The following is a 23,932-nucleotide window of genomic DNA, read 5'->3' on the forward strand; positions in this document are numbered from 1 at the left end:
CTGCACCCAGGAACTTAACTTTTCTTCAAGACTTCCTCGGCCTGGGGCACCTTTGTCTTCAAAAATTCTTTTGTTTCTTTCTATCCCAACTGACCAAATGAGACCACTGAACGATACTAGGCTTAACGAGTTGATAAAATGGCTCCAAATCCTGACCGATATTGGATAGTGCATGAATAGGTATGCTGTTTCCTGGGGTTGCAAGTCGAGCGGACTGGATTGGGTTTTTAGATCAACCCAGGTGGGCCTAAAGCTCAAGCTTGGTCTAGCCTAAGGTCAAGCCCAAACTATCCAACCCGAGACCAAGCCAGGGCCAGGCTATATATATCAAGTTGGAAGGTCGTGCTAGGCTCAGGCCAGGTTCACGCTACATAAGGGCTAAACCTGAGCCCAACCCAAAAAATTAAAAAGCATGAACTAGGCCCAGCTGGAAGACCAAAAGCCCAAGCCCAGGCCATGTAAAATTTCTGGCTCATCAGTCCGCGCTCAGGTTGGGGGACCCGCCTAAGTTGCACCCTACTAGGATCTGGAATGTCCAATTGTCCATATCTCCGCTGCACAGATTGTCATGGGCAGGAAATTTGCCCAGAACAGCTTTTCAATACTTAGGTACCTGTACAAGGGGCCATACGGTGTCAGAATCTTCAATTTTTAGTCTACATTGAAGCACCAAAAGAACCAAGGCAGTTTCCTTCTTCATGTAAGAGAAACATATATACATGGGCATGACTCAGAGAACCCAAACAGGGAAGAATTTTTCTTGAGGACCCAAGAATTATTCATTTCTGTTGGCTAGTCAAACCAAGCAAACTGAGTGAACACAGTAGAGAAGAAAAATGCAAACCAAGCACAGGTATTTTCATCTTATTGAACGAGGTCATGCGGTTGCCAGCATCAGCAAAATTATTGCTTTTGCTGCTGTAGCAGTTGCTTTTGCTTTTTCGAAAATAATAATAAAATCATGCATATTGATGAACACCCCCATAATTTTCCGGAAAAGTATTTACATTCAAATGAGAATTCGTACATACAATTCTGCATTGGCTGAGAATGATTCCTGATCATGGGGAAAATGTACCACTAAAAATACCCTCGTTGAAAATTGCCAAATATCTCACTTTGCACAAGTAAAAAATGACAACATTAATATAACAGCAAAGGTAATAGGAGAATCTGGAACTAACAACAAGCATGAGAACATGTTAGAGTCGAGTCTCAGAGCTGCCACTGTGTAAAATATGCCAGAAGTTGGATCCATAAGGTATCAAGTCCACCCCTCCCAAAATACTAAATAGCTTGGATCAATATTGGATGATGGCCTTTACAATCTGCATCTTTGTGTGATTAAGAGAAGAAGCCTAATTTTGTTGTTGGTGCAGTCAAATTGAAGGGCATGAAAGCTTGTGCCTGTCCACTTCAATGCAGAGTGGCAGGCATTGGATTTAACATATCAAAACTATAATCAAACAGTTTCATGACCGGAAAAGTGAATACATCCATATTATCTCAAGACCCAAAAGAAGGCTCCGTATTTGTCCTTTGGCTGAGCGACAGCCCCAAAAACACAATAATCTCCATCATGATCAAAACCATATTGTAACTTTCTTTTATACCATCAATACAAATTCCAATCCTGTAACAACAAAAACTTAATAGATGCTTTCATGATACCAAAGTGCTTTCCATGATTGTGGAAGAAATGGTAATAGCAACCTAATATGAAAAAAAAAAAAAAAAGAAAGAAAGAAAGAAAGAAAAGAGAATCACAAAACCCTAGGACCAGGTAGAAAGGAAAACCTAATACAAAGGATACAAACCCTAGGGCCCAGGCAACCTATGGAACACCCAATAGAATGTGGTACGAATAACAATTAGATTTACAATAAACACCATGTCAATAGAAACCAAATTAAAATGAAAAACAAAAATAAAAATCCCCACCCCTCAAAGCAATCTGTTAGCAATGCCCTTCCCAACCCATAAACTGCAATTTTCTCCTCTTTCACCTGTCTTCTTTTCACCTCACACTACTTTTATATGGCCAACCAACCATATAATCCTTATAATAGCCAAAGATGCACACCAGAAATTTTCTCATTTGGCTGGATGAGTTCACTTGGTCTTCAACCAGAATGAAACCAAATTTCTTCAAGATGCCGACCTTTAATGACAAGAAAACCTTCATTGTTGCATCTATCCAAATGGGTTGCCTCCAGAAGAAAAAGAATTTGGAGGTGCAGGTTGTGAGTATGTGCCAGCCAGCTGCTGGTTCATACTGCCAAAACCAGCTCCATCACTGCCATAGCCTCCAACTCCTTGATGTCTGAGAGGGTAATCAAAAGGATTAGAATTAACTTCCTTCTACCAATGTTATATAAAAAGACGTCTTATACATCTTAAGCCAAGAGAAAAATTCAATAAACACTGTTTCGTTCGCATTCAGGATCAACAAAAGCTATCCGTAGATAACACTAAACACAGGACAAAAAAGGACAAACAAGTACATACCCAAAAGGCAGCATATTTTTGGGTGCTTGTTGCCCAACGTATGCACCTGACATAGATTAAACTAGACATAAGATTGAAGAACCAGTATTTATAACCACAGGTCACAAGGGAAAAAAGGTAAAAATAACAGAAAGAGATAGCAATATGTTTTTACTTGGGAGCATTGCTGGTGCATAAGATGCTGCATGGGGTGGAACCCCTGATCCATAAGACGGTGCCTGGGGAGGCATCCAATGTGAAGTACCAAGGCTTGAAGCTAAGCCCGCATGTGGTGCTATGTTTGGAAGTGCCCCTTGCAGAGATGACATTGATGGAAACTACATTATAAGAAATAGGAATCGTAAAAGGTTAAAGAAATGTGCCTCAAATAAAAGAAAAAAAATTAAGACAAAAATCTTAAAGATCTGCATAAGAAAGAATTAAATAAACTTATGCACCAGAGTCCAATTAAGTTTAGCAATGCAACTTAATTATGACAAGGTGTTATTCAGTTTAATTGAGAATTGCATTGTATAGCATCCACAAAACCAGTAATTTGACCATTCAGTAGCAGTGTTTCAGAAAGCATGTGAGGCTCATGCTTTAAGGCAAGCCTTGAGGAAAATGCTTCAATGCCCACACCTCAAACTACAAACTGGTGTCAAAGGTGGCATATCATCATAAAACCAAGTAAAGACCACCTTCTACTTTTAGACAAACACCTTATTTATTATATTTAGCATAAACCCTTTTGCTGTTATGTTTTGTAATTTGTATTAACAGTTTCACTGGATAAAGAAGGATTTGTAGGAACAGCATATAATGTTTTTCGGTTTTTTTTTTGACCTGCAACATGGAAAAGGGTTCATTAAAATTAGATAAAATAGGTACAAGAAGTTGTGAAAAGATATAACAGACTCTAGAGTACATATTTAACCCAGAAAATTACAAGTGAGCCCAATACATAGACTGTCTCTGAACCTCTTGCTTAGCCAGCCCATCTGCCAAATGGTTTGCAGATTTTCTCACCTGGTTGACTTGAATTATCATTTCTTTAGATAGCCATTTGAACCTTCTATAATCATTCCTTAAATTCCAAATTATACCTTCTCCCTTTTCAGACTACTGTATGGTGCCCCACAATAGCTGTCAGACACACTTAAAAAGATTTGTAAGCATGAACTAGATTCTGGGTATTCTTCTTGTTATGGACAGCCACTCTTGGAAAATGCCTGACAGAAGATTTGCTTGCAAAAGGGGGAATGATGGCGGAGCCAAGCAGATGTAGTATGTGTGGGACAGCCTCAGAGGATGCAGAGCATTTATTCATCCACTGCAAGTTTGCAAGAATGGTTTGGGGGAAAGCTTTGGGGCTGTTTGAAGTTAATTACTGTTTTCCAAAAGATTTGAAATCTCTCTTGTGGTGCTGGCAGTTGAAGGGTCTGTCCAAGAAAGAGAAAGTCTTATGGAAAGTAATTCTGGATGCAGTGATTTGGTCTTTATGGACAGAGAGAGGAGAATTTTTTAAAATAAACACAATAGGCTTATGGGGCAGAATCCACTCATGGGCAGCAGTTCACAGACAACTAAAGGATTTACATTTTGACTTTTTTTTTTTTATAATAGGAAACTTTCTATACCTAGATCTGCAATGTAATCAGCTTCTCAGTGTTTTCTCCTGTACAAATTCTTTTTGAACAGGGCCTTGTATATCTTGTTCTGTTTCTTATAATACATTACCTTTTTTCAAAAAAAAAAAAAAATTATAGGGAACAATTCGTAACAGTTGTTCATTGTCAAACTAAAACTAAGCAAGAAATTCAGGAAAAATAAAATTCAATGTGCATACCAGTGGGGCTTGAACTACAGATGTATCATTGTTAAGATCAAATGGATTGGTTGATTTTGGTGGATGGAGGAAAGCTGGCATTGGCTGTAACATATAAGCAAATTTAAATACATAATCAATCATATGACATGATAATTGTTTTTTATAAGCATCTGGCATAACAATTATTGATGTGTTATCATACCGCTGCAGTAGGATACTGCATGCCATAACCCATGCCACGAGGTGGAACAGCTTGCCAACCAGAAACTCCTACAGGAATTGATGAATAGGTTGCAGTAAAAAGATCCTGCCAAGCATTAAATAGTTATTATTGCAAATAAATGAATTTTAACAGTACCAACAAAAAATCAAAGAACAGAAAAAATCATAAGAAAACAGCATCAGAGAAAGTTATTACCACTGGAAGTTCTGTTCTTCCACTTGATTTTGCTTCCACAGGGTGAGGTTGTGATGTGAGTGAAGAATTGGTTTCTTGGGTTTGCTGTGCCTGAGATTGTTGTGCAGTTGGGGTACTATTTGAAGGTACTGGTATAACTGGTGCAAGTGAAGAGCTCCATGGCTACAAAGATTTACAAAAAGAAACCATAAGAACTATCAAATCTATGAAAAAAGAAAACAAGATTGAAAAAAAAAAATTACTTGTGACCTACTTGATTGTTTGGAGCTCCACCAACTGATGGGGCAAGCTGTTGAACAGTAGACTGACTATCATTAGCAGGAAACAAAAAAGGCTGATGTTGCTGGGCTCCTGGCCACTGCCCCCCACTAACAGGCAATGTTGACATCATGCCTCCAGGTGCAGCTTTTGGAGCACTGCCACCCACAGCAAATGATGATATGCTGCCTATTAATGCAATTGCCGGAGCACCACCGCTGGGTGACGGTGATATTTGCCCCACAGTTGCAGCTGGACCACCAGCAGTACCTGGGAATATTGGCACATTGCTCATAGGTGCAACTGATGGACCAACACCACCTGAGAGTAATGTTGGTGTGCTACCAAAAGGTGGTGCTGCAGCTGCTGGTGCTGACAATTGTGACAATACAGATTCTAGACCATTCACATTTGAAGGGGGCTGAGACACATTTTCCTGTGGGACAAGATCAAATGAGGCCCAGTTGTTGTCACTGACAGATGAACTTGTTGGATGCGTAACATCTTGACTTGTAAGTGGTATTGTTGGTTGTGTTTGTGGTGCTGCAGCTGCATCAGGCAGTACAGGATCAGCACCGAAATCGATCAAGCTTACTGAATTTGCCATTTTAAGATCTACTGAATTCCCTTCAATGGATCCCAGGCTACTGGAAGAGGCAGTCCTCTGCAATAAGAATCATTGAAAAGGATAAGTATACTTCTGTAATAATGCATTTCCCCAATCAATAGTTTAAATACATAAAACTCAAGCTGTGAGAGTTTGGGAAATGAGAACCTTCTTTCCATCTGATAAGTAACAACAGAGTTTTGTTTCTTTGGAAAAATTCCAATTACAAATCTTAAGTGCCATGCACCCCTAATTGCTGGTTAGCCTCAGCTAACACCTACGCTTACACAGTTCTTTCACTTGGAATAATACCCCAATAAATTTAATTTTTATAAACCCCGAACTCTGCGAAACGATCAGCCAAGTGATTAGCCGACCTTGGTCCCCACCTGTATTTGACTCCTATTTCTGAGGACTAGATATTTCCCTTAGCACATGGGCATGACTGTGTTTCCCACAAACCCACTTTGATGTCCTTTGAGCAAAATTTTATTAGAAAGGAAAAAAATGGATACAAGGGAATATCAAAAAGAGGGCCACCATCATAGAAATTATCCCTTCAAAAGCCATGATACCCAGATATGGCAATAACATAGCTAGATAAGACGTTGCACACAAAATTAACACTAATTTTAAAGTTTTCAACATGATATGATACCCATGTAGAGAAGTTAAAACTCCACCCTTCACAAGGGGGTCAGCCATAGCATTAGCAGAGTATCAAGTCCATGAGAACAAGATGGTAGCATGGTGAAATGATTATTACACCTAGGGATTAACTTCTTCTGCAGTTAGATAATGTTAACTCAAACTTAATAACCCATCAAAGTTAATACTTAAAGGCACTCAGCTTTGCGGTAGGTTTTTTTTTTTTTTTTTTGAGAACAGATAAAAGTATAATATCATTGAAGATAAGGAAAAGAAAATTGATAAAAAAGAAAAGAAAAGAAACATGAAAAACAAGCTGCTATACACGGATTTACAGAACACTGGCCATGCAGTCATACACCCTTCAGCCCTGTATTATCATATACAAAAAAGAGTTATGGTTTATGTCCTTAAAAGAGACCATAATGGCCATTAGCATTACCATATACCAAATGATAATTGAAAGATAATTTTATCATCAAAAGATGAGGACTGTTCAAGCAACCCAAAGAGAGGCACAAGGTGAGAGAGAGTATGTTCTGGGCACTTTGTAATAAAGATTACTTGGGGCTCAACACCCTTTTTAGGGGTTGACAGTTGTATTTAATTTTGTATTAATGAAGTTACCATTTCCAATCGAAAAAAAAAAAAATTCCTTGTTAATTCCCCTTCTTTACCCTCCACATTCACCCTAAATTCCCTAATAGAATATTCTCCTTCTCATCTACATTATAGAATGTTAACAGCTGTTATTTTTCCTATGTATAGTACTGCAGGGGTACTATTGTACTTTTACTCTTTTATTTTAGTTGCTGTCGCCCTAGTATATATAATAAAAAAGCTGCGCCGCCAGCAGTATCTTTTGCTCTCAGTTCTCTCTTCTCTCTTCTTCTCTCTCTCTCTCTCTCTCTTCGCACCAGATTTCCAGATCTGCCGCCCTCATCTGCTGTTCGGCTGATTGAAGATTTCACACACTGAAGTAACTTTTCTCTCTCTATCTTACCTTTTTTTTCTGGTCGTGCGCCAGGGCAGAACCTGTACTAGGTCTGCCGATTGGATGTGAGGTGATCAGCACCTCTTTCTTTCCTTTTTTGTGGGGTCGACTGATCCCTGTGAAACTGTAGGTCATGAGGACCTTTTTGTGTGCTACAACAGCAGCTTTTATGGTGAACTGAGGGTCAGAAAGTGACCAGTGCCTCTTGTGTGCTGCAACAGCAGCTTTTATGGTAACTGAAGGTCAGAAAGTGACAACTACTTGCTATAACAGCAGTCCTGTTGATGCGTAGGCCAAGAGATGACCTGTATGCACTGTGGCAACACTTGTGTTGAGCTTGTAAGTCAAGGGATGACCTGTTAGTGCTGTAACAGCACCTGTGTTTTACAAAAGGAGGTGTGTTTCTGAAGAAAAAAAAAACGCGTTCTCCCTCAGTGTTGAATTTCTTGAAGGCTGTGTACCCCATTTAAAAGTTGTTTTTGAATCTGAAATCATGAGTGGTGAAGATTCTACTACATCTGGTGTTTCCTCAATGCTGAATGGAATGAGTGGGGGTGTGGACCTATCCTTTCCCATGGCTGTTATTCATCTTGATGGTTTAAATTATTTAGAGTGGTCAAGAGGAATCAAGTTGTACATCATTGCAAGGGGAAAAATAGGTTATACTAATGGGAGAATCAAAGAACCACATTCTGGGAGTGCTGAATATGACAGATGGAACAAGGAAAACAGCACGGTCATGTCTTGGCTTTTGATTTCTATGCAACCTCAAATAAGAAGGAATTTCATGTGGGCTGAAACGGCAAATGAGATCTGGGAACAAGCAAAATCAACATATTTGAAACTGCAACACTATGCAAAAATCTACCAGTTACAGGCAGAATCGTCTACTTGTAAACAAGGGGAGAGGTGTCTATCTGTGTACCACTCAGACTTGACCTCTATCTGGAAGGAGTTAGATCATTATCAGAGTGTGGACTGGAAGTGTGATGAAGATGCAAAACTGTACAAAAAAACTCGTCTCCCAACAAAGAGTTTTTGCTTTCTTACATGGTTTGAACCCTACATATGAATCTATCAGAGTCCAGATCCTAGGTAGCAAGGATCTTCCATCAGTTCGGGAAGTTTATGCTCTTGTACAATCAGAAGAAAGCAGAAAGAATTTGATGAACAGTTGTGTTGGCAGTGAAAGGGAATGTTACTACCGGTGGGGGAAATACTTCTAAGAAGGGGGGTCTTCGAAAAAAGATGGATGACAAGGACAAATTGTGGTGTACTCATTGCCAGAAACCCCAACACACCCGAGACACATGCTAGGATCTTCATGGGCAGCCGAAATGGGCTCAAGATCTGAATAAGAAGCAAGGGTCATATATAAATAAAAAGTCAGGACAGCAAGGTACAAGAAAACACACTATGGCAAACATGGCTACTCAGGAGAACCAGCCCCACATTCATATTGTGACTCAGACACATCCATTTGGATCTGACCCAAGGGAGGATATTATAAATTCCTTCTGTGACCATTTAGAGCTCTATGGTAGAGCAATTCGTCAAATGGATGCTCCTCCCTCAACTTCATTTGTGTCTACATCAAGTAACCCTGCCACAGCTTTCCATGTTGTTTCTCATAACCCTGACACTCCCTGGATCATTGATTCTAGAGCGTCAAAACACATGACTGGTATGTCCTCTTACTTTCAAACCTTCTTTCTGGAAGAGACAAGATGAGACTAGCTGATGTATCATACACTACCATAGCTGGTCAAGGAACCATTTCTCTCCCTCTCAGCCTTACCCTCTATGATGTTTTACATGTTTCGAAATTTCCCATTAATTTGTTCTCTGCTAGTAGTATTACTAATTCCTTAAACTGCTTAGTGACCTTTTTCCCTTCTTACTGTGTGATCCAGGATCTAGCCTCGGGGAGGACGATTGGTAGATGATGTATGGTTGATGGACTTTACATGCTGGAGAATAAGGCTGGTCTTCAAGTCACAGAGTCTAAGAGTCAGTCCTGTAAGAGCCAAGTTTCTTTATAGCATTGTCGTCTTGGTCATTTATCTTTTAAGTCTTTAAAAGTGGTGTTTCTAGAATTGTTTAAGTCGGTGTCCGTTTCAGATTTCTCTTGTCAAACTTGTCAATTGAGTAAGTAGTGTAGAACTCATTTTCTTTCAAAAAATAATAAATCTGAATTTCCTTTTAACATTGTTCATTCTGATGTGTGGGGCCTTGTTACTTTACCATCTGAGAGTGGCTACAAGTATTTTATCACCATTATCGATGATTATTCTAGATATACATGGGTCTATCTCATACGAACCAGGGATGAAGTACCAAAAATTATCCAAGATTTTCAGCGGATGGTCTTCTCCCAATTTCAAACTGAAATCTAAATTTTTCAATCAGATAATGCCAAAGAGTATTTTCATAGTGATCTCACGGAATTTTTTGCTTCACGTGGTTCATTTCACCGTAGCTCTTGTGCTCGAACACCACAACAAAATGGTGTTGCTGAAAGAAAGAACCGACACCTCCTTGAAGTGGCTCGGGGTTTACTACATATGAATGTCCCAAAATGCTTTTGACTTGAGGTTGTCCTTTGTGCTACCTACCTCAACCGTATGCCCTCTCGTTGGTTAGAGTGCAAAGCCCCACATCAACTTCTCTTTCCTAAGGCACCCCTTCTTCCCATTCCTCCTTGTGTGTTTGGTTGTCATTGCTTTGTCCAAAATTTGTCACCCACTCGTGAAAAATTGGATCCTCGTGCTATTCCTTGCATATTCCTGGGGTACTCCTTCACTCAGAAGGGATACCGTTGTTTTGATCCTGTTTCTTGAAAATTCTATGTTTCCATGGATGTCTCTTTCTTTGAGAGTGAGCATTTTTTCCCTGTTTCTCCTCAGGGGGAGAGTAGGAATGAGGAGAAACTGGTTCAACTCCCTCCTCTTCCTGATCCTCCTCCTTTTCATATCTTCTTCCGTCGTCACAACGGCCAACCAAATTCAAGAGATGTGGAGAATCTAGAAGTTGTACTCCAATGCCATTAAACTCTTCGGGGGCGGATCATACTCACTCAGGTATCTTGGTTCCCATTGATGTCCCAGACCCCATTGCAATTGATACCTCTGCTACTAATGACCTTGACTTTCTTATTGCTCACAGGAAAGGTGTTAGGTCGTGCACCACTAAACACCCCATTTCCCACTTTGTTTCCTATGAAAACATTTTACCCTCTTTTCGAGCCTTTACCACATCCATTGGCAGTGTACCTATCCCTAAGAATGTGGCAGAAGCTCTTTCAGTACCTGAATGGATAGATACTATGAAGGAAGAAATTAATGCCCTTCATAAAAATAGCACATGGGAACTTGTAGATCTTCCTAAGGGAAATGATCTAGTTGGATGTAAATGGGTGTTCACAGTCAAACATAGGGTTGATGGCACAGTGGAGAGGTATAAAACTCGTCTAGTGGCAAAGGGGTTTACACAAGTGTATGGAGTTGATTATGCAGAGACTTTGGAACCGGTTGCCAAGATGAACTCCATTAGAGTTCTATTCTCTCTTGCTGCTAATCTTGACTGGGATCTACATCAGCTTGATATCAAGAATGCATTCTTGAATGGTGACCTTGAAGAGGAAGTTTACATGATACAACCCCCTGGTTTTCAGGCTCAAGGCAATGAACAAAAGGTGTGCGGGTTGAAGAAGTCTTTATACAAGCTTAAACAATCACCGAGAGCCTAGTTCAGTAGATTCCATGCAGCGGTTCAGCAGAAAGGATACAAGCAATGTCAATCTGATCACACATTGTTTGTGAAAAGAGGAAAAGGTAAAATTGTTGCTTTAACAGTATATGTTGATGATATAATTATCATTGGCGACTGGAATGATGAAATCCAAAAGTTGAAGAGTTTTCTTGCCACACAGTTTGAAGTAAAGGATCTAGGTACTCTAAGATACTTCCTAGGAATTGAAGTTGCCCGCTCAAAAAGGGGTATTTTCATTTCCCAAAGGAAGTATGTCCTAGATTTACTCCAAGATACGGGAAAAATGGGAGTGAAGCCAGTTGATTCCCCTATTGATCCTAACCATAAATTAGGTGACAGCCAAGGTGAACCTATCAAGGATGTGAAACAGTTTCAGATACTTATAGGGAGATTGTTATATCTTTCTATGACCCGCCCAGACATTGCTTATGTAGTTGGTGTCCTTAGCCAGTTCATGCATGCCCCTATGACCACTCATCTTGAAGCAATAAAAAGAATCCTCCGATACCTTAAAAGGTTTCTAGGTGATGGCTTGTTGTTCCAAAGCCACAGACATTTGAAAGTTGAAGTGTATACTAATGCAAATTGGGCAGGATCCCTAAATGACAAAAAGTCAACTAGTGGCTATTGTACCTTCATAGGAGGAAATCTAGTTACCTGGAGAAGCAAAAAGCAAAGTGTGGTAGCTAGATCCAGTGCTGAAGCTAAATATCGAGCAATGGCTCATGGAGTGGCTGAAATTATGTGGATAAAGAATCTGTTGAGTGAGTTGGGTTTTCCCGTGGACAAACCTATGACCCTATTTTGTGATGACAAAGCAGCCATAAACATTGTTGCTAACCCTGTGCCATATGATAGAACTAAACACATCGAAGTCGACAAGCATTTTATCAGAGAGAAGGTTATCATAGGGGAAGTGTGTACTCCCTATGTCAACTCTGAGGATCAACTTGCAGACATCTTTACAAAAGGACTACACCACTCACGACATCATGATTTATGTGACAAGTTTGGCATGATTGACATTTATGTCCTAAATTGAGGGGGTACTATTGTACTTTTACTCTTTTTTATTTTAGTTGTTGTTACCCTAGTATATATATTAAAAAAGTTGTGCCGCCAGTAATATCTTTTGCCCTCAGTTCTCTCTTCTCTCTTCTTCTCTCTCTCTCTTTTTGGATTGGTAAAGATGAAATTCTTTATGTAGCTCGCTTTCCAACTCAAAGACCTTGAAATGCAATAGCAATTGAGGTTTATGATACTCAGATACCAATACATGCCTAGCATACCAGTGTCAAACACAATATGTACCCAATACAACACTAGATACTGAATAGACACTTCCAGATAAACATCTTTTTTTTTTAGGAAAGGTAAAGTATAATTGTATTGCTGAAATGGAAGAGAAACTCTCAATAAATGACTGTACAAAATGTAGGATATTTCTAAAAAGTATACTAGTTACAAAAAGTGAATCTGTAGAAATATTAAATGCTTTAGCCCAAGAAATGATCTTTGCTGTCATGTTTCTTATGATCTTTGCTCTTATATTTGTACTCCGTAACATTTATGCCTTTAAAATGTGTAAAGTTGTAAAAAACTTGTAAAAAAGGTCATTACCCAATTTTGGTCTCAGCTATCTGGGATATTATTGGGAGAGCCAAACAGATGGACTGGATATGGACCTAATGTTTGGCTTTTCTTTATTGACAAAATAAATTGTATATGGTAGAAATGTAATTAAATTTGGTAAGACAATGGTTGCAAGGGAGGAGGGAGGTTGTACCCCTTCCTTGTAAAGTGAGATATTACTTCTAACATCACATTCAGTTGGATACCTGAATTGGCTAGTTCTCCTGCAGATGACCTTGCTAGAGGATGCGTCTTGTGGAGGGAGACTTAACAAAGGCCTACTTTCCTAGAGTGATTGTTTCATTGGTTGTTTCTGGTTTTAGCATGATATTGCTCTATGGCATGTGTAACTTCCCAATGCTTGTGGGACCTAAAATTTTTGTATCCCTTCTTTTCTGTTAGACATACATATACCCATTAAAAGAAGGAAATTTCACACTGAAAATTTGTACTAAATACATTCTCTTTCAGAATTTGTCAGCCTTTGATTGTTGAGCTTTTTTGTCTCCTACTCCTTTAAAAATTATGGGGGAGAAGTGTTATACCACTTTCTTCTCTCACATCAACAAATCAAAATTCACTAAAAGGACATTACCCAATACTGGTCCCAGACTCCCAATATCTAGAAGACTGGGATCTTGGGAGGGGTAGACCGGATACGTGCTAACCTTTGGCATTTTTTGCACAAAGTTGCCTCTTTCAGACTCGAACCCACATTCTCACATTTGCCAGCCTGAGATTTTACCATAAAGCCAAGTAATAGCCCTTAATAAATCAAAACTCACTGTTACTCATTAAAAAAAAAGGATCTTTATTCAAAAAGTAAGATGAGCTGTGTTATGAAATTGATGGAAATCCAATTTCATATATCTGTACAGTGTGCATTCATTTCAAAAAAGTATACCTTAATATCAAGGAAAACTAGCCCTTTCCCAAGTTAAAAGACCAAAAAATGTATTATCAGAAGATTACATATGGCCATAAACTAATTAGTATTATCGATTATGGTGTCAAACATAAAAAGAAACACATGTACAGGTTCAAAGAAATTTCACCTGTGCATGCAGGGAACCTTCAGCAATCTTGCTACCATTTGCTTTAGGAGGTTCACCAATCTGAAGACGTGGAACAGCCTCCCCCAGGATATCTCTTACAGGGCGTACCATAGGAGGACTGGATGCACCCAAGTCCTTTTGACGATTCGGTGACCTGCCATCGAATCTAGATTCTCCATCAGAAGATCTTCTCTCTTCTGACTTCCTACCATTTCCAAATCTATCATCTCGGCGCCAGTCATCAACCACCTCAAAGCGACCAGGACTTCTCCCGTAGTCACCATATCGTTGGCCTTCTTGATCATATCCGGGACTTCTTCTTTCATCATAATTATATCTATAGTTTCTTTCATCATTTCTACCACCAGGACCAGATCTTTCACCATATCGACGTTCATATCTGTCCTCATAAGGTGGGCTTCTAGAAGCACCACGATATGTATCCATCCTCCTGTTTTCATAAGAGTCCTCCCTGTCATCCTGTGCAACATATAGAGGTCAACTAGTAAATGAAGGCAGCTTTAGAAAGGGAAGCAGTCCAACATAAATTTGATGAAAAACCAAACTCCTTTTATTAATTCAGACAAAAAGAGGATATAGGGGAAACTCCAATTACCGACTTCACCCTTGGTGGTTTGTCAATGCTCCTCTCACCAGTATATCTCCGATCCACATAAACATGCTTGATGAAGTCCCTAAGTCTATCTACATTACTGAACAAAAAAGTTTGTCAGAATTGTAGCCTCACTGAGATTCACTAAATAAATAGACAGATATATAATAACCTGCTATCTGGTGCAGAATGACGCTGTGGATCCCATTCTTTGAAGTAAGTTTCCCTTGCACGCTTTTAAAAGTAGAAAAATTAATCCAAGTAATGAGAAATTGAGAAAGGTTAGAACATTGAGAAGATCAAGGATCACATCTATGGTGAAAGGTATGCATATATACCTCATTACCCCCTCCTTGAAGAGCATCAACTTCTTGTGAAGTGAATTTAGCCATTGATATTGATTTCACACGGTGAGTGAACTCCCGACTGGAATTGATTTGGATACAAAATAAGTCATATCAAGTAATTTTCTGTGAATAACCTAACACTTAAGTCTACTAGGCCCTATTTATCAAGACTCCAATACAAAAGAAACAGGAATCAAGTTTACAATATCACACAGGAGCTCCGTATTTATCAGATTAATCATTTTGTGACTTGGACATGAAACAATATATGAAAGCATATATGAAAAAGAGAATAAAATCACAAAAATAAGGGAGATGGATATAATACGGAATATGTGCACTTACTGTATCCCACTGCAGGTTGTGCAAACAAATGTCCAGAAATTTGTGCACACATATTGTGGTCCCTGTTTGACAGAAAAGTATTAGATACCATAACATATTACGAGATGGTATATCTCATGTTACAAAGAGCACTAGCAAGACTGCAAGAGAACTCTTCCACATATAACCATAAACTAAGAAATTTTCATAAAACTGATCATCTTAATCAACTCTTCCATATAAAGTACAGGGTTACAAAAAAAAAAAACAGCATGAGGTAGTAAAATGACAACAAACAAAAAATACTTGGGAAGATAAATACTAGAGACATGATTCAAAAAAGGAGGCCCAATAAATGCCTCTCCCCCCATATGTGCATCCTTTGCTTTGCAAATGGTAAATCCCTACCCCATTTATTGATCCATTGCCCTTTTGCCCTTTTTGTTTGGGAATCTCTATGCTCTCTCTTTGGTTGCAGGTGGAGTGCTTCCCAAGATGTAGTAAGCCTCTTCGATCCAAACTTTCTAAGGCAGCCAACAAAAAGAGGAAGGGTTATGTGGAAATCAGCAAGGGCAGCGGTGGTGTGGGTAATATGGGAAGAAAGGAATGCAAGAATCTTCAATGAGAACATAGGCCGAAAGAGGCTATTGTGGAGGCCATAAAGATAAAAGTTACTCAATGGGTAAAATCACTCCAGCTCTTTCAAAATTTCTCAATCACTGATATTGTAAGAGTCTGGAATGAAGTGGCACACACTGCTGAGAAGAAATAAAGAAACGTGATGGAATGGAAGCCCGCAGGTCCCCACAAGTTAAAGCTCAACTTTGATGGGAGCTCTATAGGAAACCCGGGTATGGCAGGCAGGCCTTGGTGGTGTGATCAAAGATTCCTCAAGCAAAGTGCTGGCTTTGTACTTAGGACCTTTAGGGGAAGGAGACTCCTTAAAAGCTGAACTGTTAGCCCTGCTGCAAGGGCTAAAGATTGCCAAGCAAGCTGATCTTAAGAACTTGGAGATAGAAGGGGACTCAAAAACAGTGATATCTTGGACCAATTCAAGCAGTGATGTTCCTTAGAACTACAGACATCCATTAAGGGAGATAGTAAGCATAGCAAGGGAACTTAATGCCTCATTCACATGGGTCAGGAGAACTGCAAATGAAATGGCTGACTCTCTAGCTAAACAGGGAGTTCACAGGCAACGGCTTTTTCGGGCTTTATTGTAACATTTTCTGTTGAAATGTCTGCGCTCTTTCTGATATAGCTCTATTTTAATTATATTAACTGAATAAAATTCTCACTTTGCTGATCCAAAAAAAAAAAAAAAAAAGAAGTACTGAGAGAAAATTTCAACTCAACATATTTAGCCTACTTCTGTTAAATACCGAATAATAACATCCAAATTATCCCCCCTCCAGTACATTATATAGAAAAGTGAAACAAATCTATCTATTCTACTTACAAAAGTACTAACTCATTATGTTATTATCTCATTTTTCCCACTCCTGAATTTTTCTTGACCATATTATTCATGGATTTTATCAAATTGACTTTTGAATACTTCATAATTCTACTATATCCTCCTCAACCCAATTCCAGTTGTGCTCCACAATGATGATTGGATTGTCTTCAGATGTTTGCAAGTTTGAACTCCACAACACATCCCATTTATCAGAGATGAACTTAAAGGAACCTTCAGTGGCCAATGAACCATTGTTAGGGATGCAACTCAGGCCGAAGAGGGTTGGGTTGAGGTCAACCCAAGCCCAACTCAAGGCAAGGGTCCTCAACCCTAACCCAACCCAATCCTCAACCCAAGAGCCCAACCCAACCTTAGAATATTTGACCTTAATGCAATCCAAGTGACCTTATTTTCATAATGATGTAAGACTGATATGATCCAATGTTTGGGGTCAGGCTAGGAATAGGAAGGGGGATGAGGGGATTTCTTGTCTTATATGGCTACATGAAGTAATTCGGAGGCTAGCTAGTGCTGAAATTCTTGCAATGTACAGAAATTTCTAGAGAGAAAATAAAAAATTCAATATCTCAAGATTGGAATTGAGTTTCTTTGAACTGTTTTACAGGAAAGGTTAGATAAGTTACCAAAGCAGGGGATTGAATTTGGAGAGGTTTTAAGTAGGTTGGGCACAAAAAGATGAGAGTTCTCAAAATTAAAAACTTTTGAGAACTAAGGTTTTTAATTGGAATTTTTGAAAGAAAACTGTTTTAATGCACTGAAAAAGAGCCTTCAATATGGGGGATGGCTAAATCAGATTTGGGTTCACCAGGGTTTGGTAGGGAAGATTTAGAGAGACATGTTCCTCACTCTAGAAAGATGTGTGGATGTCAAGAACTGAAGGGAATATAGAGGAGATTTACTCAGGATCAAATACAGTCCTGTAATTGACTTGAATGATGTTTTCTCATTGCCTTTTCCTAGGTATCTGATTGCTTTGAGTGGCTGAGTTCAAAACTTTGAGAGAGAAGACAAGAAGAGGAAGAGACAGACAGACAGACAGACAGACAGACAGACCTAGGAATCACTCCTAGGTTTCATCTTCCTCATCAGCATGATTTCTTTAAGCTTTTAATGAAATCTTTACCACTTTTCAAAAAAAAAAACAAAAAAAACAAAAAACAAAGAATCACTCCCACGGTCCCTAGAATCACTCTAGGACTGTGGGAATCACTCACCACAAGTCACACAAGCAGAATATATATAGTTGTCTGAGGTCAGCCAGATTACTTGCAAAACTAGAAAACTCAAAATGACAACTCTATCACTCATAAGCCAACCTAAAGAAAACTAAATAACTCTAACCTACTTAACCAATGACTCTAAAAATTAAGCATTATAAAATTATGAGTAGTAAACTCAAACTAATAGGCTGGACCCCACACACACACACATAAAAATGACCAAATAGAAAAATACATAAAAATCCAAAAAAAATCCAAACATCAACTCTTTGGATCCTGCATCACATAAAAATGCAGGACAAAAATCTCAATATTGTTTTTTCTGAAACTACAGTCTCACTAAAGCTAAAATTACATAAAAGTTTAATAATACATAATAGATATTAATAAGGTCGTGCTAGTTTACACATAATACACATACATGTAACCAAGTATAATATATAAATATACAAATAGGGTTAATTTGGGCTGGTCAGGTTTCCCAAAGCCTCAGCCCTAACCTAATCCATCCAAAATAAGGTTGGGTTGAGCCAAACTTCTAAATATCCCAACCAAATGGCCCAAAATCAGGTTTGTTCAGTTAGGTTTTGGATTGACCCACATCAAGCTGCTTCTCTAACCATTCTCATCAGGGTGAACTATGAAGCCTATCTTCTTGTACTACTCTTTGTCATCTTGTTTTCTTTCTTCTGTTGAGGCAGTGGCATGGATATTAGATTTACAAATCATGGCCAAATCAGATGGCTAAGAGATATCTGGTAAGGCTGATTTTTGGCATGACCATTATAATTTTAAGGGGTTAGGCTGGTAACCATTATATGTGAATGACTTGCACCATATCACCAAAATGGTCATAACTTTTTCAAAGCACTTCTTTTATCAGTATTCAGTAACAGTGTAAAATTTTCATTAATTAAAATAGAAAGATAATGTACATCAGAGTGGTAAGATGGTCAGCCTCAGCTAACCATACCTAGGCTTTCCTAGTTAATTACAGTCACCCCCTTGTCCAACCACTTCCCAATACAATGAGTTCTCATTACCCCTGTTTTGCCAACCCATCTGCTAGCCCATTAGCTGACCTAGGTGTCCATTGTATTCTTGCTCCCAAATCCTTTATTATTTCTTAGCTTCTCTGGTTTCATATCTATATTTCTGTGGTCCCTCCTCGGTGCTGCCCAACCAACCTTTTATGACCTTAGTGTCCCCTTCGATTAATTGTTGTAACCCATGCTTTGTTTTCTTTAGACATGCCAAGGCTGCCTTCAATTCTGCTCTGCTTGAGTCCCCAAAACCAGTGGGACCTGAAAATAAAAGCACAATGTCTCCCACATGGTTTACAATTACTCCTATTCCTAATGGGCCTAGGTTGCCTAAGGCTGTGTTTGATTGCAATGCAAACACAAATATGTACACTGCAAATTTACCCTCTTTTTGGTTCATAAATGCAAACACGGTTCAGATTTTAAACCGTTTCTGCACTCATCTTGTTTGTTTGAAATCGGTGCTAAGTGTGGGCCCCATCATTACATGCTCCAACTACCTTATGCTCCAATGCCTTAACTTTGGTTAAAAAGTTGATTATCAAAAGAATACAAAATTGTATCCAAAAAATAGGTACAGTAATGCTCCCTTTTTAGAGTACAAAAATGTCAGAAAATACATTTTTGATCTGATAATCATTACTTTTTTACATGTCAAACAAACACTTGCAAACGCAAACCGCAGTACATAAATATCCCGGCTCGGCGTTTGTATTGCAAATAAGGCTCCATTTGGGAAGAGTACAGATAGAGTACAAATACAAATATGTAGAGTGCATTCTAATCCATGCAAATGCAAAGTTGGTTTAGTTTTGCATTGATAAATTTACTTTCTTGCCAAAATATTTATAGTTGTAAAGGGTGCAAACACAAATTCCTAGATTGGAATCTACCTTTTTACATTGACCAACTTTGAGTGCAACGTTTGCATCCATTTTTTGGATGTAAACTTTGCTTTCATTTTGGATGCAAACATGACTTCAAATTTGTGAAGGCTGTCACTTTCAGTACATAAATGTGCTTACCAAACACCAGCAAAAATTGAACCACAGTGCATATATGCACTGAACTGGCATTGCACTCTTCCTAAATGGAGCCAGCTGCAACCGTCAAAACTTTTTCAAAACAAATTGGATTCACCAGATCCTAGTCTCCTTGGATAAGTAATTGAAAATCTATTCAATGACACCAAAATCATGTAAGATGGCATGTTTTCACCCTAAAGAAATAAAAGTGATACGATCATTACTTTTAACTTTTCAAAAATTCCAATGGAACACTATAAACTATCATGACACTCTAAAATGATATACTTTATTACAAACATTATGGATGAGTTAGAAAAGTAATGCGGTCAATAGCTGGCTATTTTGGGCTGTTTTAACTGTAGCTTGGTTTTTGCAATTTTGTAAGTGCAGGATTTTATGGGGTTATTGCTCTAATAGTTAGTTGACATTTAGGATGTAGCTGCCTGATTTTCCATTACCAGATTTGGTTTTGTAATTTTTATCCTATTTAGGTATTAAGTTCTGATTACATGTCAGTTCTTCTGGGTCAAAGTTTCAGAAGCTGTTATGCGGGTTACAGTTATTATGTTAGGGTGTTGTTTAAGTGATGTGTTTGGCTTGAAACATGTTTTTGTTTTGAGTGTGAAAGCATTCTTCATTTGATGCTGGGGCCGAAATTTCTTTTTATGAATTTTTATTTATTGAAAAACATTAAAAATAGAAAATAATTCTTAATAAACTCAAACTGATCAATAACTCAAAAAAGGCCACTAACTTAAGAATATCAAAAAAAAAAAAAAAAAGATATTGCTTTCGCTCGCTTTAGTAGTACTACATGGCAGCTGTAGCAGTATTCCTTCACTCATGTAAATTACATCAACAAGGAGGGTAGTAGTAGACTAGTAGTGGTGGTGGTGGTGGTAGTAGCAGCAGTAGTAGTAGTGCTTCATTCATGTAATAACAAAAATAATAATAGTAGAAGTAGTAGTAAAAGACAAGCCAGATACAAGTTATTGTGTTAATTCTTCTGCTGAAAAAATTATTGTGCTAATTGTTTAGGATTATAGATCAATTTTCCTTCACAATGCAATATTGCAATTCAATTGACACCAAGGCAATTTTCGTACTCAGAATCCAAATTAAAGGAAAAGTAGACGAAAGTTTACGAGGACAGACCAACGTTAAGACAAAGCGACCGAGAAGAGGTGCAAAAGCATACCAGACTGTTACAATTGATACACCTCCGATTTGCAGGAAGTTTCAGGAGACCACGAATGATCTTCTCATTCTTCTCGTCTTCCCTCATCCGACTCGCCATGTCTCATACACTTTCTAGCTCCTTCGTGCAATTCCAATCAGCAGTCAAAGAGGGGAAAAAGAAAATCTGAGAAAGAAATTCCAATGAAGATGCATCCTTTAAAGCTCAAAAGACAAATAATCAACCAAAGGGAGAACTTCAACAATAATTCAATTCTGTAAAGCGGAAATTCAACATATATAGAAGAATCTGTATCGCATTGAAGGTTTTAGAACAGATCCGAATTTATAACGCATCGAGATTAGCTAATTCAACTAGAACTTATTGGAGACTGGAAACAAGAATAGATAGACAAGAACTGGCCGGATACCTCTTAGGATGAACAAATTCGACTTCCAAGACCTAGCTGACGCTGAGATAATCCCGTAATGGTGATGATGATAACAGAGGAAGATCGGTTGGATGCATGAATCTGCAGAGATTTTCAGACCTTTTCAGAGCTTTGAGACGAAGATCTGTGCAGCTAAATTCTCTTTCTTGAGTAGAACCAGAGACATACGAGAGAGAGAGATAGAGAGAGTACTCTTCTTTTCTTCGCCTATAGTCAAACAGAGGCAACTTCGCCGGTTTTGCCGGTTCGCGACCGGTTTTTTCCGGTCAGGAGATGAAATTATTGTTGAAGTAAAATTACCAAAATTTCCTCCAATGGTGGGAGACAATATCTGCGCTGGCGGTCTGGCCCTCGTTCACAGCTGGATAATCAACTAATCACACTCCTCTATTAATGTATTAACCTTGATAAATCCTGTTGAACGGCATCTACGTGTCCTTTTTTGCTTTTCGTCTTGTTGGTTGTGTCATGTGTGTAATAAAGCAAGGTTACATAGAGCAGTAACTTTGTAAGTAAAATACAACCGTGATCATCGCTATTGACTTGTTAGACCAAAATGGACTCACCGTATTGACCTGTGAAGATCTCGAGGAAGGAGTACTTCTTTTTCGTCAGATTGGAATCTCTTGGGTAGAATGGTATAAAATTGATCACGTTATCGACCTTTTATTACATTCGATGTGGCAACACCATCTACTGTGTGACCTCACAGAAATGCAAAATCGTCCAATTCCGACCGTGTTGTCAATTAACATAGGGCCCACAATATTATGAAAACATCAAATGAATAGCCGCCAAATAATCATGGCCGTCCATCTGGCATGCTGACTTCAACCACGAAGGACGCCATCATTGATCCTGGAAAAGTCTGGGGGGGCATCATCATAAGATCAATCGGCTTTCCAATCAAGAACAAGGGGGGAATGATCAAAGCGTGGGCCCCACCGGCGAGCGTTGGATTGGCAGGGGGAACTGGCATCTGTTTGTTGTTTTGCTTGTGGCGGTTTGGTCACTTGGACAATTTGGTAAAGTCACCTGCACGGACCAGCTTCCTGTCGGCGGAGGATAATTCTGGCTCACCAGAATTCGAAAAGTCCCCGTTATTTACTGGACATGTTTCAGAGCTCACTTTTCCCATAAATTTATTAAATACGCATAAAATTACGATAATGCCCTTGTAAGTTGTGTACTCGTACTCGTACCATAATCGATCCCGAACCAATTTGCTGATCATGATCAGAAGCCGTGTTGCTAGCGTTTTTGCACGATTTTTTATGTCCTTTGACGTTCGGGTTTGATACGCGATGATGCAGAAATTAGCCTAGACAATTGATTCGAAACAAATTAAAAAAAAAAAACCCACATTCACATCTCAGCGTGTATTGGAGAACATCTACAGGAAGATGCTCTCATTACTCAATACACGTATAGGATGGTAGTCGGGCGCTGATGCGAATTTCTTAAAAAAGAATATGAATTGCGAAATCGACGGCCTAGAATCTGCTACAATCACTCGATAAAGTGGATCACGAGTGGTTGAGTTGGATGTTTTTAATGTGAAGCATCAAGCATGGACAGTTGGATGGCAACAACTCGGTACCAATAGAAATTCGACGTCCGCTCAACTCTAAAGGCAAAGAAATGCAAGTCGGGTCCCCAGTTTGGTAGAACCTAACGTTATGTTTGATTGCGATGCAAATAAATTTGTACTGATGTAAAATTAAAGTAAATATAAATGATTTTAAATGTAAATTTTAATCTATTTTTATTTTAAATTTTAGTTTATTTTATTTAATTGTACTACAAATTATACTTTGCACTTCCATGCACTTATACTAATATAAATAAATTTGCACTGCAAACAAAAACGGCCTAAGGTCTATCGCCTATCCAGCTGGTCTTAGCTTAGCCCGGAAGTCGGACGATGGGCTCGAGCCTCTAGCAAGAGTTGTTAGGGATGTCAACATGTCGTATTCGGTATGGGTTAACCTTAATCCTGACCCAACCCTCCAGTGTCTCCACCCGACTCAATTTATAGCATTCCAATTGTACTTTTTCATTACGTGTTTCAAAAATTTAAAAGTCATTAAGTTGAAATCTGTTTTATAGATTCTAAAATGTTACTTTTCCATTGCAAAAACTAAAATGAAATACCAAAATCAACCTAAACACAAATCCTTAACTTTAAGGCCATGGGATTAGAAGTTACAAAATTACAAGAATGCCCTCATATATGGGTAGCAATGTATCATGACCCAACGGAATGAGTCAATCAAAACCTAAACCCGAGTCGAGCTAAAAAATCAAAACCTTAATTCACCCCTAAACCCGATATCTGACCCTATAGGTTTACTGTTTAACCCAATCAATTGACATCTCTAAGAGCGGAGATTTACTGCACGATTAGCTGCATATCACAAACTAGAGTTCACATGGGCACCCATGGGCGTGCCCCACAAGTGCCTCACAGCATGTACCGATCATGAATTGGGAACATCTCCCAAATGCAAATGAGATCGAATCTGCTCTTCACAAAGGGCATCTCACA

General features: G+C 38.7%; 1 protein-coding gene across 2 annotated transcripts; it reads right to left on the reverse strand.

Moving 5' to 3' along the window:
* Nucleotides 1-1,580: 1,580 nt before the first annotated feature.
* Nucleotides 1,581-21,615, reverse strand: LOC148869228 (uncharacterized). 2 transcript variants are annotated; one of them, XM_088969394.1, is made up of 14 exons: nt 21,364-21,615; nt 20,955-21,074; nt 15,007-15,068; nt 14,653-14,740; nt 14,487-14,548; nt 14,318-14,414; nt 13,702-14,181; nt 4,990-5,658; nt 4,737-4,898; nt 4,521-4,625; nt 4,337-4,420; nt 2,663-2,825; nt 2,509-2,554; nt 1,581-2,323 (listed from the first exon to the last, which is right to left on the reverse strand). In XM_088969394.1, the coding sequence occupies exons 2-14, from the start codon at nt 21,051-21,053 to the stop codon at nt 2,194-2,196; spliced, it is 2,247 nt and encodes a 748-aa protein (XP_088825520.1). In that variant the 5' UTR covers nt 21,054-21,074; nt 21,364-21,615; the 3' UTR covers nt 1,581-2,193. The 2 variants fall into 2 exon arrangements, with proteins under 2 accessions (XP_088825520.1, XP_088825519.1); XM_088969393.1 differs by having other exon boundaries at nt 20,955-21,119; nt 21,364-21,606.
* Between the last annotated feature and the right edge of the window lie 2,317 nt (nt 21,616-23,932).

Source organism: Nelumbo lutea, chromosome 2, assembly GCF_056320005.1.
Source record: "Nelumbo lutea isolate HS-2025 chromosome 2, American lotus-T2T, whole genome shotgun sequence".
In the NCBI taxonomy this organism is placed as follows: domain Eukaryota; kingdom Viridiplantae; phylum Streptophyta; class Magnoliopsida; order Proteales; family Nelumbonaceae; genus Nelumbo; species Nelumbo lutea.